Source organism: Squalius cephalus (assembly GCF_949319135.1).
Source record: "Squalius cephalus genome assembly, chromosome: 4".
NCBI classification, from domain to species: Eukaryota; Metazoa; Chordata; class Actinopteri; order Cypriniformes; family Leuciscidae; genus Squalius; species Squalius cephalus.
In genome coordinates this window covers 40,182,630-40,199,218 of record NC_137125.1, presented here as the reverse complement: position 1 = coordinate 40,199,218, position 16,589 = coordinate 40,182,630, and the positions used below count along the sequence as shown (strand labels likewise).

Here is a 16,589-nt window from a genome sequence, read left to right as displayed (position 1 = left end):
CTCTCCCCTCCTCCTCTCATTTACTTCTCATTTTTGCCTCTCTGCTCTTCCTTCGATTCTTTTATCATGTCTTCTCTCATCTATTTTGTTCGCCTGCATCGTTGTTGCTCACTTTTTAGAGAGTGGAAAAAGAAAGAGATGGGTTGCAAACCAGTTAAACAACTTTATTGCTGTTCCTGAGTACAGGTGCGAGTTAAAGGAATACCCAAAAAGTAATATTCTGTCTTTTTTTTTTACCCCTCATATAACAACATTTTATAGTGCTCACGCTTACAAGCTCCAGAAAGGATGAAAAAAACATAAGTAAATGTTTTTCCTTCCACATATTCTGGTGCATCTTGTTCGAATACAACACTCAAAAACGAATGCAATTTGACGACAATTACGTCCAACATGATGGCACTCCTCAGTGTGCCATTTTTTATTCTAAACGTCAACGCAAATGATTGGAGCCACTAAAGGAAAAAAAATATGAGATGGGAGGATAAATTATATCATGATTTTTTTTGCACTCACTCGCAAAACTTATGTGTTCCCTCAAGAAAGTTTACATTCGCTCGCAAAAGTTTTACGTTCCCCCAAGAAATGTTTCATTTGCCCAAAAACAATGCAAAGTTTCTTAGGGGAATGTAAAACTAAAACATTTCTTTTTGTTTTTTTATATATATACTCCCCTTAGAGGCTCTGTAGTAAATTTCATATTGAGATAAATATTATCATGATTTCTCTGTGGTGCAAAAGTCATATTGTACCACTTTTATGATACTGTTATTATATGTGTTTATGTGTAACCCTACGTTATGAGGACAAAATGTCCCCACAAAGATGGCAATATCCAAAATCCTTGTGGGTATAGTTTTTGGTCTCCATGAGGAAAACCGCTTATAAATCATACTAAATTAGGTTTTTTTAAAAAGTAAAAATGTAAAAAGTTTTCTGTGATGGGTAGGGTTAGTGTCAGGGCCAGGGGACAGAATATACAGTTTGTACAGTATAAAAATCATTATGTCTATGGTAAGTCCCCATAATACATGAAAACCCAACGTGTGTGTGTGTCCGGGAAAGGTCTTGGATCAGAGGCAGAACCTGATAGCGCAGGGTTGCACTGTGCTAGATGCCTCTGAGTGTGTGTGTGTGTGTGCCTGTCTCTGTGCCAGCTGGTTCAAAGGAACTAACACGTCTCGCCTTCTAAGAGTCTTAATAATACATTCTCACTCACACGGATATCTTATGCTACTCCAGGCTTAAATTGACCTTTTTAAATGTGCTATTGCTGCAATTATGGGCATGAGTGAGTAGTCCTGTAAATCGCTCTCTCTCACTTACACTTTCTCTGTCTCTCTCGCTCTCGCTCCGTCTTTCAGAGAACAGCCGGTCAGTCTTGCTGAAGGATATGCAGCGTAAACTCATAATTATGAAGTCATAACACATATAAACACAAACAAACACTATCTTTATCTTCATTGTCCTCACATATACCTTACAAGGAGAGATTAGATATGGGACTGCTGTGATATGTCCCCTGATGGACTGATATATAGATGTGTTTAGCACAAATTAAGCCTGGTGGAGAGAATACTGAAAGAATTTTGAGAGAATATTGACTCTTTAAGGAAGTAATGCTTGGTTTAAAAGGGATCTTTTCACGATTAATGCAGTTAATTTTTCCCCTCAGGTCCACATAATGCTAATCAGTGATAAAATAAAAAAGTTTTATTTTTGATGACTATTTTCCACCCTCTCTCTGACACTTAGAATTAAACTGGATGATTTTTGCTGATAAAGCTTTAAAACGCATGTAAAGTCCTCTGCATGTGAATGAGATTGCATGAGATGTGAAGTGTTTTCCAAGCTGATTTTGGGAAATTAGAGTTGATTTTTGTAGCTTAGCTTCAATAAATGATCTCTATGGACTGAGAAGTACTGGGCAGTTTTGAGTTTTGAACATTACAGTATGTTTTTATAGTGCATCAAACCTTTGCAAATTTGATTATTCAGGATCCCTTTAAACAAAGTGAGTGGACCACAATCAAGAGTCATTCCAGCATTATTCCACACCATTTTACACTTTACACAGCCAATTTGCCCTGGTACTTGTTACTGAGGTGCAGGAAAGAAGAGGATTCTGGCAGGTTGTGTAGTTTGAGAACTCATGGGCCCAAATCCGGATTTTTGGAAGACCCATGAACTATTGAGAACAGATTGACGATCCCTACAGTTATCGTATTTTGTAAAAGTGACTGTTGACAGGTCAAGCCATGGGAATATTTCTGTCTCTCTCAGTGAGAATAGTTGGAGGCCTTATTTTGTTTTGTAGACCCAAACAGATCTCAGGGGACTAGACCGTCTCAGTGCAGCTCCCACGACCTCTGACCTCCTACATCCACACACACAGCAAGTCAGGAGAAAATGGGTGGAGTCAAGCAAGACCGTATGTGTTCTAGTTAGACTGCATGGATACGTCTTATCCAATCACATTGTAGAACACAGAGGGAATAAAGAGAACAGAATATCAAATTGAATCCATGATTAAATCTAATACAGCAGATTCATCTGTCTATTTAAATGGAATTGTTAGATGGTGTGTGTGTGTGTGTGTTTGTCTGTCACTGTAATGGATTGCTGTGGTGTTGATTGCGCTGATGACCGAGGGCTCTTGTCAGTAATTGAGCTTAATTAATTTAAGAGCCTCGGATTGATTCCGGATCTCAGAGTTTAGTGTACAGTAAAGTAGGTGATAACAGCATCATTTAACCCTGTTTTTAAAGCAGCTGGATTTAAAATGTGATTCCACACAAACTAAACACCGTTCTGCTCCTGTTCAAAATCCGTCTTTATTAACACACATTTAGTGTTTTTTAAAAAAAAAATTGTTGCAAATCCATGTGCTGCTGTTTTTTATTCTTTTGAACACAAAATAATTTGAAGTGATCTATATAAAGGTCATTATATAATATTATAACTATATTATAACATTATATATAAAATTAACAGACACATTTATTGGACTCATTCATTAGCTGCATTTGCTTAAGAATGTGTTACCTTCGTGTTAATTCTTTGTTTTATTTTTAAGTTTGTGTTGTGTAAAAAGTGACTAATGCATTTTAAATGTAAGCAACATTTGGCTCTGTATACTAGTGTTTCTGTTACTAAGAAACATGTTTTTCTCATCTGAATTAAGTGGTTTTGATTCAGAATGCAGTGAATCATCTACATGTGTTAAAGTTTTAAATTGACTAGTTCCTTAAAATTAAGGCTTATCAAGATGTTCAGTCCACTATCCCCTCCACAAAGGAAATTGCCAGCAGAATTTGTAATAAAACTCAGCTATAATGACATTTATGGTAATATCCAAGCTAATGTTCTCCCTTCTGTGTGTAAAAACTACTTTGACCTTTATCTTAAGATTTTTTTATTTTTTTATTTTTTTTTGCTTCCCACTGAATGTGTAATGGTCTAAATGTTATTTCTGAGCGTAACAGTTGAGCTCTTTGTCTCTTTTAAGTCTCTTTCATTATTATTAAAAACTAATTAAATAATTTATTGCAATTTTAAATCTTTTTTTCCAGCAAATATTGATATGAAATCAATATTATCAATGAATCAATTGATGGCCTTCATTGAAACAAATCACGTCTGAAATCCCTTTTTTTTCCCACAGTCCTGTAGCTCTAGACACATCCTCAGAGATGAATGTCTGTGTTTTGATTCTCACAGGAAAGTTGGGAGACAGTCAGCAAAGACTGAAATTCATCTGGCATTTACAGACGCAGCATTTCTGCTCTATAATCCACTTGAACACAGTGTCTCTGGTGCGGCGACATTCTGTGTTTGTGCTTGTGATATCTGTTCTCTTCTGATAGGCCTGATCTGTAATAAAATGTCATGCAGACAAATGGCTCCGTACATTTTCTGATGTTGGTTCAGAGCTTCGGGCGGCTTTACGTTTAAAGATATTAGAGATGATGCAATTAGAGAACTAATATCCTCTTTCTCTCTGTTTTGTCTGTCTAGGAACGGGTGGAGTATCTCTTTCTGATCATTTTCACGGTGGAGGCGTTTCTGAAAGTTATTGCATACGGGCTGCTGTGTCATCCCAATGCGTACCTGCGGAATGGCTGGAACCTGTTGGATTTCATCATTGTGGTGGTAGGGTGAGTACAAGAACCCCTGTGTAACCCTAGACACATATGGACGAGTGAGTGTATGTGAGTGTATCTGAACATAGAGTTCATTTCCAGGACCTGCTGAAAAAAGTATTTTTTGGGGGATTCCCAATAAAAAAGTCACTCACACTAATTGTCTGAATGTCATTTCTGAATGTAACAGTTAAGTTTTATGTCTCATTCAAAATAGAAAAACATTTTAAATTCAGTTTAAATAAAAATCTTCAATTCAAATGGACTTTTCACATTGGAAAAAGCTGTTTTATTTTGCATGATGCTGCATCCTGAGTTAAGTCAAGATTGCTATCATTTAATGACTTAAACGACAAATTACTTTAATTAGTTAAAATATTTAGAAATCTGGAATGTAAAATGATAATGAGTCAGTAACTTCCTCTTTCATTCTCTCTTTCAGGCTCTTTAGTGCAATATTAGAGCAGGCCACTAAAGGAGACGGTGGGACTTCAATGGGAGGCAAGGCTGCAGGGTTTGATGTAAAAGCCCTTCGAGCCTTTAGAGTGTTGAGACCTCTGAGACTCGTGTCTGGAGTACCTAGTGAGTACACACACACACACACACACACACACACACACACACACACACACACACACACACACACAAACACACACACACACACACTCTCTCTCTCATCTGATGATTGCTGAGTAAGTCGTTCATGAGTCAGGGCTGAGAAACGGAGAGAACATGAATTTAAATTTCCTTTCTGTGGGAGGATCTGAAACGATTCTACAAAATGTAGATTCAGTAATTACAACCCAGAAATTCAGAAGTCAAAACTCTATTAAGCTGTTGTTATCAGCAGGTGCAAGCACAGCTTTTTATTGTTATGTAGGAAAATCCATTTCCTTTTTGATTGCCAAATTTGTCCAGAATGTGTCTGTTCATTACCCGTTATTATGCGTCTCTCTGGAATACTTCTGTTTAGGCAGTTGCTTTATTCTGCAGTCAAATGTTTTTTTCAACACTTGAGTATAATGACTGTTAAACTGTACACTGTAATTGACCATCCGTTTTAACCTGTTCTGGCTTCACTTCACAATGAGATTCCTGATCATGATCAGCTGACTGTACATGATCATCTTATTATTAATCATATTTCAAAGTATTAACAGTTACTTTGCAGTTCACTCATAAAACAAAGAAAACCATCCATGAGGAAAATGATTACTTAGAGTTTTTTTTAGATTGATTTCCTTGGTTGCAGGTTTACAGGTGGTGCTGAACTCCATCATTAAAGCCATGGTTCCCCTCCTGCACATCGCTCTGCTCGTTCTGTTCGTCATCATCATTTATGCCATCATCGGCCTCGAGCTCTTCATGGGCAAGATGCACAGAACCTGTTTTTTCTTCAAAGATGGACACAAAGGTCAATACTTTATCTTTAGCATTTGTTCCTCCCTTGTTCTAGCCATTAGCCCCTGGTTTTCACCCAGATAAACTGACAAAATCCTATTTTCGTTCAGGTCCTATATCTGAAGAGAAGCCAGCCCCCTGCGCCCCAAACTCCGCCCATGGACGACACTGCTCCCCGGCCAACTTAACGCAGTGCATGATGGGATGGGAGGGTCCAAATGACGGAATCACAAACTTTGATAACTTTGCGTTTGCCATGCTGACTGTGTTTCAATGCATCACAATGGAGGGCTGGACTGACGTCCTGTACTGGGTGAGTCTGCTCCAGTAACGGCACACCACATCTTATGATTGTACACATGAGCAAACATGGTCCAGTTACAGCGAGACATGCACAGCATATGAATGAGGTAGGGTTAGGTATATTTCCCAGTCTTCTTAGTTCAAAATCATAAAGGAACCCTATTGGAATTTCTAAAGGGAATCCTAATGTAACATAATGGGAATGTTCTCATAGGATTTCACACAAAAACTAGGTATTTTAGAACATACAATTGTCAATAGGACTATAATGATTACCTGCAAGATAAAATGCAATAATATTGAAATGCAAAACATTGAAAACCATTTTCCCTCATGTGATTTTCATTATTATGGATGGGCATTCTGTGATATTCTGAGTTTCTGATAAAGATCAAATAAAAATGTTGTTAGAATTTCAGATATTTTTAAAAGGATCTGCATTCTTAGTTCCAAATTATAAGAGAAATTCTATTAGGAATCCTGCACACATTATTTTGCCATTTCATGTATTTGTTTATGTGTTTGTTTGTTACAGAGCCCCTAAAGGGACATGTGAAGAACAAAAATATGAGATGGGAGGAAAAATAATTGATCAACTTTTGTGTTCCCCCGTGAAACTTTGCGTTCACTCACTTAACATTTCTTGGGGGAACACAATACATTTGCGAGAGAACGCAGAATCATTGATCAATCATTTTTCCTACCATCTCATATTTATTTATTTCAACATATGTCGCTTTAGGGGCTTGATGGTTTGTGGCATTTATTTAGTGCGTATATTTATATGTTTGCATTTTTATTTGTATTAGTTTTTTTGTTTGTTTTGTTTTTGGACTAGGTGGGTGGTGTGTAGGTTAGGGCTCAACAACAAGGATTGACTCACTGTCCAGTGCTGCTTTGCCACTGAAAATCTTACATTTATTGATTTTGTACATCCATTTTTATACTTAAACCTTTGGTTACATTGACAATTATTCTGTCAATTTTTCACCAAGATAATGTTTTAAATTTGCAGAAATAACTTGCTAAACATCAGTAAGAATGTGTTGAAAACTACATACCAATCAGCAATATTTTGCATCATATGACATTATTTTCCAGCAAGAGTTTTTATGAATTTATGAAGTTATATTATAGCTGTATAATTTCCAGTGTGTTACACTTTGCTTTTTGTAAAGAAAAACTAATTTCAGTGCACTAATAATTAGTAAATTATTTGTTAATTATTTTATAATTTTAGTATATAATCAGTATATTTCTAGCAAATATTTAAAACCATTGCCAAAACTAAACATTGAACATTCTTGTATGGTGGAGCTATTAAATGTTTGCAAGGCAAGTAAAAATCAGGACTACTTGCCCGACTCACTAGCCTTTTGAGCCCTGTGTGTGTGATTATATCACTGCTGATCTCTACAGGCCATCTATACTGTATCGCAGTCTTCTGCACTCTCACAGATACTTAAAGTGATTGACGGTTTTCCTGATGACATCCTTTAACACAGTCGAACAGACTCGGCTGAACGTTTCTCTCTCTCTCTCTCTCTCTGTCTTTCTCTCTGTTGAAGATGCTCTATGCTTCATGGGTTTGCTTGATGTTTTGGGTTTCAGAGGGACAAGCATGTGCTGTTCACTGCACGCGTTTCTGCTGACTGTCTTCCTCTTCTCTCCACTCTTTTTTTCTAACTGTCCCCTCCTCGTCTCAGATGCAGGATGCCATGGGTTATGAGCTTCCGTGGGTCTATTTTGTCAGTCTGGTCATCTTTGGATCCTTTTTCGTTCTAAATCTGGTTCTGGGTGTGTTGAGCGGGTAAGCATTGTGTGCTGAGTGTGTGTGTTTTCTGTGGACAATACAACAAGCTCTGACTGAAGCATCCAACATTTTTTTTTTTCTCAAAGCACTGGGATTGAGCGAGCCACAGAGGGTTTGTGTAGCACTGTCCATGTCCAGCAGACACGTACTAATCGATCATTCATCCCTCTGTACCCCTCCATCCATCCATCCCTCTCTCTCCCCATATTTCAACCCTTCCCTCCATTCCCAGGTCAATGATGCTGTAGGGAATTCCTGGCCGTGGCTTTATTTTGTCACTTTAATCATCATTGGCTCCTTTTTTGTTCTTAATTTGGTTCTTGGGGTTTTAAGCGGGTAAGGGACACTCATTCATTCTCTCTCCATATTTTTTTCTCTCTTTCTAACTGAATTTTTATCCTTTGTCGGAGAGAGTGCGTGTGAGAGAGCTCTGTGTCTTTTTCTGTTTAACACAAATGTAAACGATGAAGGATCAGAGGCGTTTTGTTTCCTTTTTCTCTTTCTATAAAAAATTGGTTTCTAATGACACTCTTTAATATCTAATTACATGTGTGCATTTTATAGGCAACTTTGCTATGAATTGAATCATACTTCTTCAAAATGTGCCCAAAAGTCAAATCAGCTTTGACCCTATTGAATTACAACTTAATTGAATTTTCTTCAATTATTCTTGTTGAATAGCTTGTTCTGTTTCATGCAAGAAATACACTACTGTACAAAAGTTTGGGATCCGTAAGAATTGATACCTTTGTTCATCAAGGATGCATTACATTTATCAAAGGTGACACAAAAGGCATTTATAATGTTGAAAAGATTTCTATTTCAAGTAAATGCTGTGCTTTTGAGCGGCACAATGTTAAACTTAAAGTAGCACAACTTTTTTCAACATACAAAATGTTTCTTGAGCTCTAAATCAACATGAAGGATCATGTGAAACTGAAGATTTTACTGGAGTAATCACTGAGAGTCATTTTAAAATATATTAGTATAGAAAATAGAGTTATTTGAAATTGTATTAATTGTAATATTTTACATTATTCATGTTTTTACTGTATTTTTGATAAAATAAATGCAGCCTTGGTGACAAAAACTAGTGCATATAGTGAACTAGTGAATACCAATCTATGCTGACTTTAATCACTTTTATAATATTTAATTGCACTTGTAAAAATAATTCTTTAATTCTTAATTCAGTTTATAGGATGGATATTTAGCAGAAGTCTCTCCTCTTTTCAGAGAGTTCTCTAAAGAGCGAGAAAAGGCCAAAGCTCGCGGCGATTTCCAGAAGCTCCGTGAGAAGCAGCAGCTGGAGGAGGATCTAAAGGGCTACCTGGACTGGATCACGCAGGCGGAGGATATCGACCCCGAGAATGACGACGAGGGACTGGATGACGACAAACCTAGAAATCGTAAGTACGAAGCAGGGAAGCACCAGGGTAGGGAATTGATCTGCTCTTAGTTTGTTAGAATCTGAGTTGGTTGCGAGAACTTTTGTCCATGCATATTTAATATATTAATTTTGAAAGCAAATGAGGACATTTGAAATGTTTTAAGTGTTCCAATGATTCCTTTAATCTATACTTAATCTGAAAATACTTCCAAATCTATATATATCTACATGAAATATTTTTTCTTTTATCTCTGGCCCTTCATGCATGCTCAAGGCCTGACATTACACAGCAAGGCTTGATGTACATTCTTACTCTCTACATATGCAAACAACCCTGAAATATTAGAAACACTGTGGATTTTGGGTAATATTCTCTGAAGAAACAAATTTGCCTATTGGCTAGTTTTCTGTCTCTGTTTTCCATTTGAAAATAAACAGCAGCTCACCTTAAAAGATTAACTGTGCGCATTGGCTGCCAATTTCTAGAGGACAAAATCTTTGGAATACGTTCATCCTGCTTAATGAGACAGATATAAATCATTAGCTCATATTACTGTATACTGCAGATGAGAGTTCTCCATCAGAAACTCACCACAAACCAAAACTCAAAGGGATATATGGACGTGCTTGTGCTTGTATGTGGACTGGCTTTGCAGTCCTTATTAGGGATAAAAGCAGCAATCAGAAGCGGACCAAACCTCCTTGTGAGGATATTTCAATAAGGATAAAAATTTCAGAGAGGATCTTGATAGTGATCTAGATCGAGCGAGATGTCTAAAAATGCCAGTTTTATGCTTAGGGTTTGTTTAGAGTAATTATAATTCATCTATGTTAAGAATAATAGATGCGAACGATAAGTTCTTGCAGGGATAAACTTGTGTGTGTGTGTGTGCATTTGGACTTTTTTCATAGCCTGAGATTGTGTATTGAGATTGTGCACTGAGATCAGATGGGAAAGGACTTTCACACACGTACAATATATTCAGATATACTCTAATCCACATGCTGACTCACATCTAGTGGCACAAAATAGAACTGCACCTCATTAATGCAACAAATTATTTGCGTGTTTTGTATGAACAGTGATGTTTTATGTTAAGTGTTGGGTGTGACTGCCGTGCTCAATGATAAATGTTCAGGATGGAGAGAACTGGTGGCGTCTCTCTCTCTCTTTCAGTGTCTGAATGTGTCTGTCTTTGACTGTTTGAGTCTTGCTCTGTTGTTTTCAGGGAAGACTCATCGTTTACAGTACATCCGTGGAGCGGTGAAGAAAAAAGCGGCTCTGCTTCGTAAGGCGTGTGCGTCTCAATAGCAACCACGGTTTACTTTTGCGTATGCATGGCAAAAGTGCAACAAGCCTCCCAGACCTTTTATACTGACCCCCTAACCCATCCTCACCCTCAAATCTGGGTACGGAGGGTGATGGGGACTCCCTGCTCAGTTCTTTTAGATTTCTGAATGATGATGATGGGCATGAAGATCTGAGAGTTTTGAAATTTGGACCCACTGCTCTTTTGGGGTGGTAGAAGTTTTTTCTGTTTGAAATATCTGGACTTTTAGCATGTTATTGTTTAGTTTTTTTTTCTCCAGGTATTTTAATCAGAATCAGGTGCTTTGTATTACATTTCAGTCACACATCAGGCTCCTGTTCTGATGTGATCTGCATGTGATGCCCAGACAGAAACAGTTCTGCTGTGCACACCACGGTCCAGATGGTTCTGACTCTGAGATTGTGGTTTCTCTTTGACAGCCATTGTGAGACGTTCATAGAGAGATAGGATGCAAAGTATTGTGGACATTTTTTTTTCAGACTCAAGTTGCTTCTCCCCATCGGTCTACGCTAGATTTGCATTAGTGTTTGTTATTTTTATATCTTTCATAAAACAAGAAGAAAAAATGACAAGAGTAACAACCATTTCCATTTAAAATACATTAATTTTCAAAATACCTCATCAGTGTATTAATGATGCAATGTCACTGTTCGACATCTGTAATCCTCTCTCGGAATGTTCGATCAAACATAATCCCATAATCCCATTTCCAAGGGTGGTGTATTCTGGTTGATAATGTTTTTTTTTGTTGTTTTTTTTTATCTGAGAAATAGAATTAGGGAAAAAAGGTCAGAGCCAATGAGAATGCAGCATGGAAATTAGAGACCCTGCTTGACCCCGCCCCCTGCGCATGTTAATGAGATGGAATTGTAGGCCTGCATGCTGATTGGTAGATTAGCACTGTTTTGGCTGGCAACAGAATCTTTTACATGACATATTTGGGTAAGTTTGTCAAACTGTTTTTTTTGTTTTGTTTTGTTTTCCGTTTTTTTTTTTTGTTTTTTTTTGTTTAAGGCCTAGTTTAATCAAGATCGATTCATAGGTTCAACACCCATAAAACTATACTAAGGTATAGTATGTTGTAAGTATGTGTCTGTTGATGAAGTGTGGTATTTTATTTTTTGCAAGCACTTTCATCTTAATCATGGTTCATCTTAAACGTTGAAGGTCACATCTGAGCATGGATATGGGTGAAAAGTTGGCTTGGATGTTATCAGGACTGTCTGTTTATAAAGAACTGGCACAGTAACAACTATATTTGTATGTTATGATTTAGTTTTTTTTTTTGTTTTTGTTCTGTGGAATTTGGGATTATTCTTTTTTATACTGACAACCAGCTTTATGATGCTTGCAGCATCATATACAAAATTAGCTAGTCTCTGTTTTTCAGTGAAACTGCACTTATCACAAAAATAGTGAAGAAAATACATTGTGATTATTCACATTTGACATTTAGTAATCAAAACTAAACTAATCTCTGCTGTCAAAGTGTAAGGAAGGGTTCTTTACAGGTTGGAAGTCAGTTTCTTGTTTGTCAGCGCGTGTGTGAAACCAGTCTTTGATGGGCAATGAGTATCGTCTTTACTGGTAATTCATCTCTCTCTCTCTCTCTCTCTCTCTCTCTCTCTCTCTCTCTCTCTCTCTCTCTCTCTCAGTGAGTATGCCGGCCAGTGAAAATGAGTCAGTGAACACTGATAATGCTCCAGCTGGAGACATGGAAGGAGAGACCTGCTGTACCCGTATGGCGTAAGTCTCCACAGCATTCCATTCATCCTCTTTTCTCCTCTTCCTTCTGTTCTCCTTCCTGATCATCTCCTCTGCTTTTCTCTAATTCCTATATTAATTTTGCCCCATGTTTAATCCTCTTCAGACATATTCTTTTCAGTATTCAGGCATTTACAGAAATCTCAGTTGTAAGGTTGAGCTCTAGTTTTAAACGGAGTCCCAGGTTTTTGGCAGTAAACTGGCAGGCGAGGTCAGCATGGCCCAGTGGGCGGCTCCTGGCGCTCCCGTGATCTTCAGTGTCGTTTTCTCTCTGTGCATCTGTTGCTGTTGTCTGTTTTCCAGCTGATCTGCCCTGTCAGTGATCAGTGTTTTATGTCACAAACACAGATAGGAACACAATAGCCATAATAGTTATTACATATAAACATTCCCACAGATATTGAAAATTGTTCACAGAGTGAATCGATTAAACAGTTAAATCAGAAGAACTGTTCAATTACTCACAAATGTGAATACAATGTTAAACGGAACAAAAATGTATTCCCGTTTTGTCATTTGTCAAGCCAATGCATCACACTAAACCGAAACAGACCTGTTGATATCTATCTATCTATCTATCTATCTATCTGTCTATCTGTCTATCTGTCTATCTATGGGTGTCACTCAGTTGCTCCTGCTCATCATCTTTTGGGGGGCGCTGTAAGAGTGATGATGTATGAGCAAGCCCACCTGACTGCCCCCCCAGTTCTGCTGTCTCTGTGGAAACACTGTCCTTCATGATGTCGTGTCTGTTCTGAATGTATAATACATTCTGTTTTCCATTCCAGAAATAGGATCTCCAAATCCAAATTCAGGTTAGTACATTACATACCGTCTGAAGGCGAGGCTGCCTCTCATATATATATATATATATGTTTGTGTGTGTGTGTTTGTTGTGTTTTGATGCCAGTGTTGTGTTTTGATCATCACGGTTGCCCTCTAACCAGTGGCTGCATATCCATTAACAAGTTCAGAATTATTCAGACTTTTGTTTGCTATAGATGCCCAAATAATTCAGAGCAGCAGAATTTCCAGTCACTGCCAGTTGAAACACACATAGTGTTATGTTTATAGAAAGTGCATTTAGTGAATACTGAAAGGATATTTATCCCAGCTGGTAAGAATTGCAGGTTGAAGAATCAGGTTGCACATACTTTGAATTCTGAACTTTTTATATTACATTCTTCTCTTTGTCTCTCTATCTCTCTGTCTTTTCGCAGTCGATATTCACGCCGGTGGAATCGGTTATGTCGGCGCAAGTGCCGCGCAGCAGTGAAGTCAAACGTGTTCTACTGGCTGGTGATTTTCCTGGTGTTTTTGAACACACTTACTATTGCCTCAGAGCACCACCAGCAACTAGACTGGCTCACCAATGTTCAAGGTACTCAACGTTACAATACTGTACATATTTCAAAATACAGTACTAAAATACTGTAACTATTGAAATATACAACAATGCAGCTTTGAGTGGTCAAATATTTGTAAAAATGTATCTTTGATAAACTGTACTGTAATTAGTTTAATTCCCTTTGGCAATGCTATATTTTTGTGTTCCATGTCTCGTATCACTCTACAGCAGGAATGGGCAACTTCAGAGAGATGAAGAGCCATTGTCCTGCAGAGTTTCTAACCCAAGAAATAGCATTCTTGTACTTGATTAGCTTGTTCAGGTGTGTTTAATTTGGGTTGGAGCTCAACTCTGAAAGTGGCCCTCCAGGTCCGAAGTTGCCCATCCCTGCTCTACAGTCTCTTGGATAGTGGATACCCACACATCCTCCTGAATGTCTTCTTGGCCATTGCCGTGGACAACCTGGCAGACGCCGAGAGTCTGACTTAAAGACAGTGACCATCCAGTCTCATTAAACCCTGTCAAATGTTGTAATGTGATTGATCTCAGAGCCTTGGTTTGGTCTATCTATATTAAAAGATGTTTTGAAATGTCTATAGACAAAATGAAAAATTCTTGGCTGACCAAGGCTGCTCTGTTAATAATGCTACATTACTGTAGATATAAAAAAAAAAAATAACACAATGTTGATTCTGTGTGTAATGTCACACTATATTTGTTTTTTTGGATCCACTCAATGTACACTACTGTTTTAAGATTTTTTTCAAATGTTTTTTAAAGAAGTCTCTTATGCTTACTAAGACTGCATTTATTTGATCAAAAATACATTAAAAACAGTAATATTGTGAAATATTATTACTATTTAAAGTAAATTGTAAATTTCAAATAAATGAAATGAATTTTCAGCATCACAACTCCAGTCTTCAGTGTCACATGATACTTCAGAAATCAGTATAATATGCTGATTTGCTGCTCAAGAAACATTTCTTATTATTTTTATTATCAACATTGAAACCTGTTGTGCTGATTAATATTTTTGTGGAAAACCATGGTATATAGAAAGTTCCAAAGAACAGCTTTTATTTAAATGATAAATATTTTGTAATATTATTAATGTCATTTCTGATCACTTTAATGTCTCCTTGCTGAGTAAAAAGTATTAATTTCATTAAAAAACTGACTCCAAACTTTTGAATTTGTATAAATCTTAAAGTGAATGGATGTGTTGTTTATGTGCCTACAGATATCGCCAATAAGGTGTTGCTTGCTCTTTTTACCGGTGAGATGCTGCTGAAGATGTACAGCCTGGGCCTACAGGCCTATTTCGTCTCCCTTTTTAACCGCTTCGACAGTTTTGTGGTGTGCGGTGGGATTCTGGAGACCATCCTGGTGGAGACAAAGATCATGTCACCCCTCGGCATCTCTGTGCTGCGCTGCGTACGTCTGCTCCGCATTTTCAAGATCACCAGGTATGTGTTCGAGACGCGTGTGTGTTTAGCTAGTTGTGGTGTGTGACTTTGTATTAATTCTGACTGTCCGTTCTCAGGTACTGGAACTCTCTCAGTAATCTGGTTGCGTCTCTGCTGAATTCGGTGCGTTCGATCGCGTCCCTGCTTTTGCTGCTCTTCCTGTTCATCATCATCTTCAGTCTGCTTGGAATGCAGCTCTTTGGTGGCAAGTTCAACTTCGATGAGACCCGACGCAGCACCTTTGATAATTTCCCCCAGTCTCTCCTCACCGTCTTTCAGGTTCTTCCACAGTCTGAATCACAGCTCACACTCTCCTTGTGTCATTAAACATGACCCATTCATTTGACATGAATTTATTTTGTGATTGTAGATTTTGACCGGTGAGGACTGGAACTCTGTGATGTATGATGGCATCATGGCGTACGGAGGGCCCTCCTTTCCTGGCATGCTTGTCTGCATTTATTTCATCATCCTATTCATCTGTGGAAACTGTATCCTAAAATAACCCTCACCTGTTTAACGCAACATGATGTTTCTAATATTATAAAACTGATAGTTCTTTTCCTGGACGTTCCTGAACTCTAAACAGACATCCTCCTGAATGTCTTCTTGGCCATTGCCGTGGACAACCTGGCAGACGCCGAGAGTCTGACATCAGCACAGAAAGAGGAAGAGGAGGAGAAAGAGAGGAAGAAACTGGCCAGGTTCAGTGACCCAGTTCATATAAATGCAGTGCTTTTAGATGGTCTGAGGGCCTATAAAACCTTCCTATGAGAATTTCCTGTCTCTCGCTTAATGAGCTCATTAAGGCTGTATCGGTTATGACTTCATTAGGAAATGAAGTATCATTTTACAGAAGTGTTTTTGCCCCTCTGAAGAGCTGTAAATACAGGTGCTTAGTGGGATGGTAGAGCTGCACACACACACATTTATGACGTGATTTCTGTCTTACAGAACGGCTAGTCCCGAGAAGCGCCATAACTCTGAGAAACCACCTCTGGAGGATGAAAAGAAAGAGGAAAAGATTGAACTAAAATCCATCACTTCTGATGGAGAGACACCAACTGCCACCAAGGTCACTAGCAAGAGGCAGAGATAGAAACACAAAATAAAGCTATAATAGGAATATAGTGCACACCCTAGAGTGGAATCAAAAACATGTTAAAATCACTAATGTTCAAATTATTGTTTGGATTAATTGATAGTCCCAGTAGTACATTCTGAAAGCACCACACACTACATTTATATTTGTTTCTGAATATTAAGACGGTGAAGGAGAAGTTAATTAACACAAAAAAATTGTCTATTATGTGGAAAAAGGAAGAAAAAGAAAACAGACCACACACAAATACGCAGGCATTTACATTTTTCATTTACATCAATTAATCTATTACTAAGATAATTATTCAAAATATTTGTCTAATTAAGTTTTTTTGGGGGATTAATTCACATTTTCCAGTAATTTGGGCGAAGAAATAATAATAATTTAAATTTTAATTATAATATTATTATCTCCAAAGGCAAATCTTTATTCTGTTCACAGCCTAGAGTGACTTGTGTTTAAAATGGTGGCAACAACAACATGATAAATAAATTACACAAATGTTCAGGGGCCTCATTTATAACCG

General features: G+C 37.7%; 1 protein-coding gene across 15 annotated transcripts in view; it reads left to right on the top strand.

Annotated features, from left to right (window-relative positions):
• cacna1c (calcium channel, voltage-dependent, L type, alpha 1C subunit) overlaps positions 1–16,589 on the top strand; it is a 129,463-nt gene that overhangs the window by 79,524 nt on the left and 33,350 nt on the right. For 14 of the 15 annotated variants that reach the window (XM_079868039.1, XM_079868043.1, XM_079868035.1 and 11 more), the window contains exons 4-17: positions 4,018–4,157; positions 4,585–4,724; positions 5,395–5,556; positions 5,654–5,856; positions 7,553–7,656; positions 8,896–9,068; positions 12,036–12,126; positions 12,933–12,959; positions 13,365–13,525; positions 14,736–14,961; positions 15,039–15,240; positions 15,332–15,452; positions 15,551–15,665; positions 15,916–16,036. In XM_079868039.1, coding sequence (XP_079724165.1) covers positions 4,018–4,157; positions 4,585–4,724; positions 5,395–5,556; positions 5,654–5,856; positions 7,553–7,656; positions 8,896–9,068; positions 12,036–12,126; positions 12,933–12,959; positions 13,365–13,525; positions 14,736–14,961; positions 15,039–15,240; positions 15,332–15,452; positions 15,551–15,665; positions 15,916–16,036 — 1,986 coding nt within the window. Of the gene's footprint in view, positions 1–4,017; positions 4,158–4,584; positions 4,725–5,394; positions 5,557–5,653; positions 5,857–7,552; positions 7,657–8,895; positions 9,069–12,035; positions 12,127–12,932; positions 12,960–13,364; positions 13,526–14,735; positions 14,962–15,038; positions 15,241–15,331; positions 15,453–15,550; positions 15,666–15,915; positions 16,037–16,589 lie in introns of those variants that run through there. The other variant, XM_079868040.1, reaches the window with a different exon arrangement.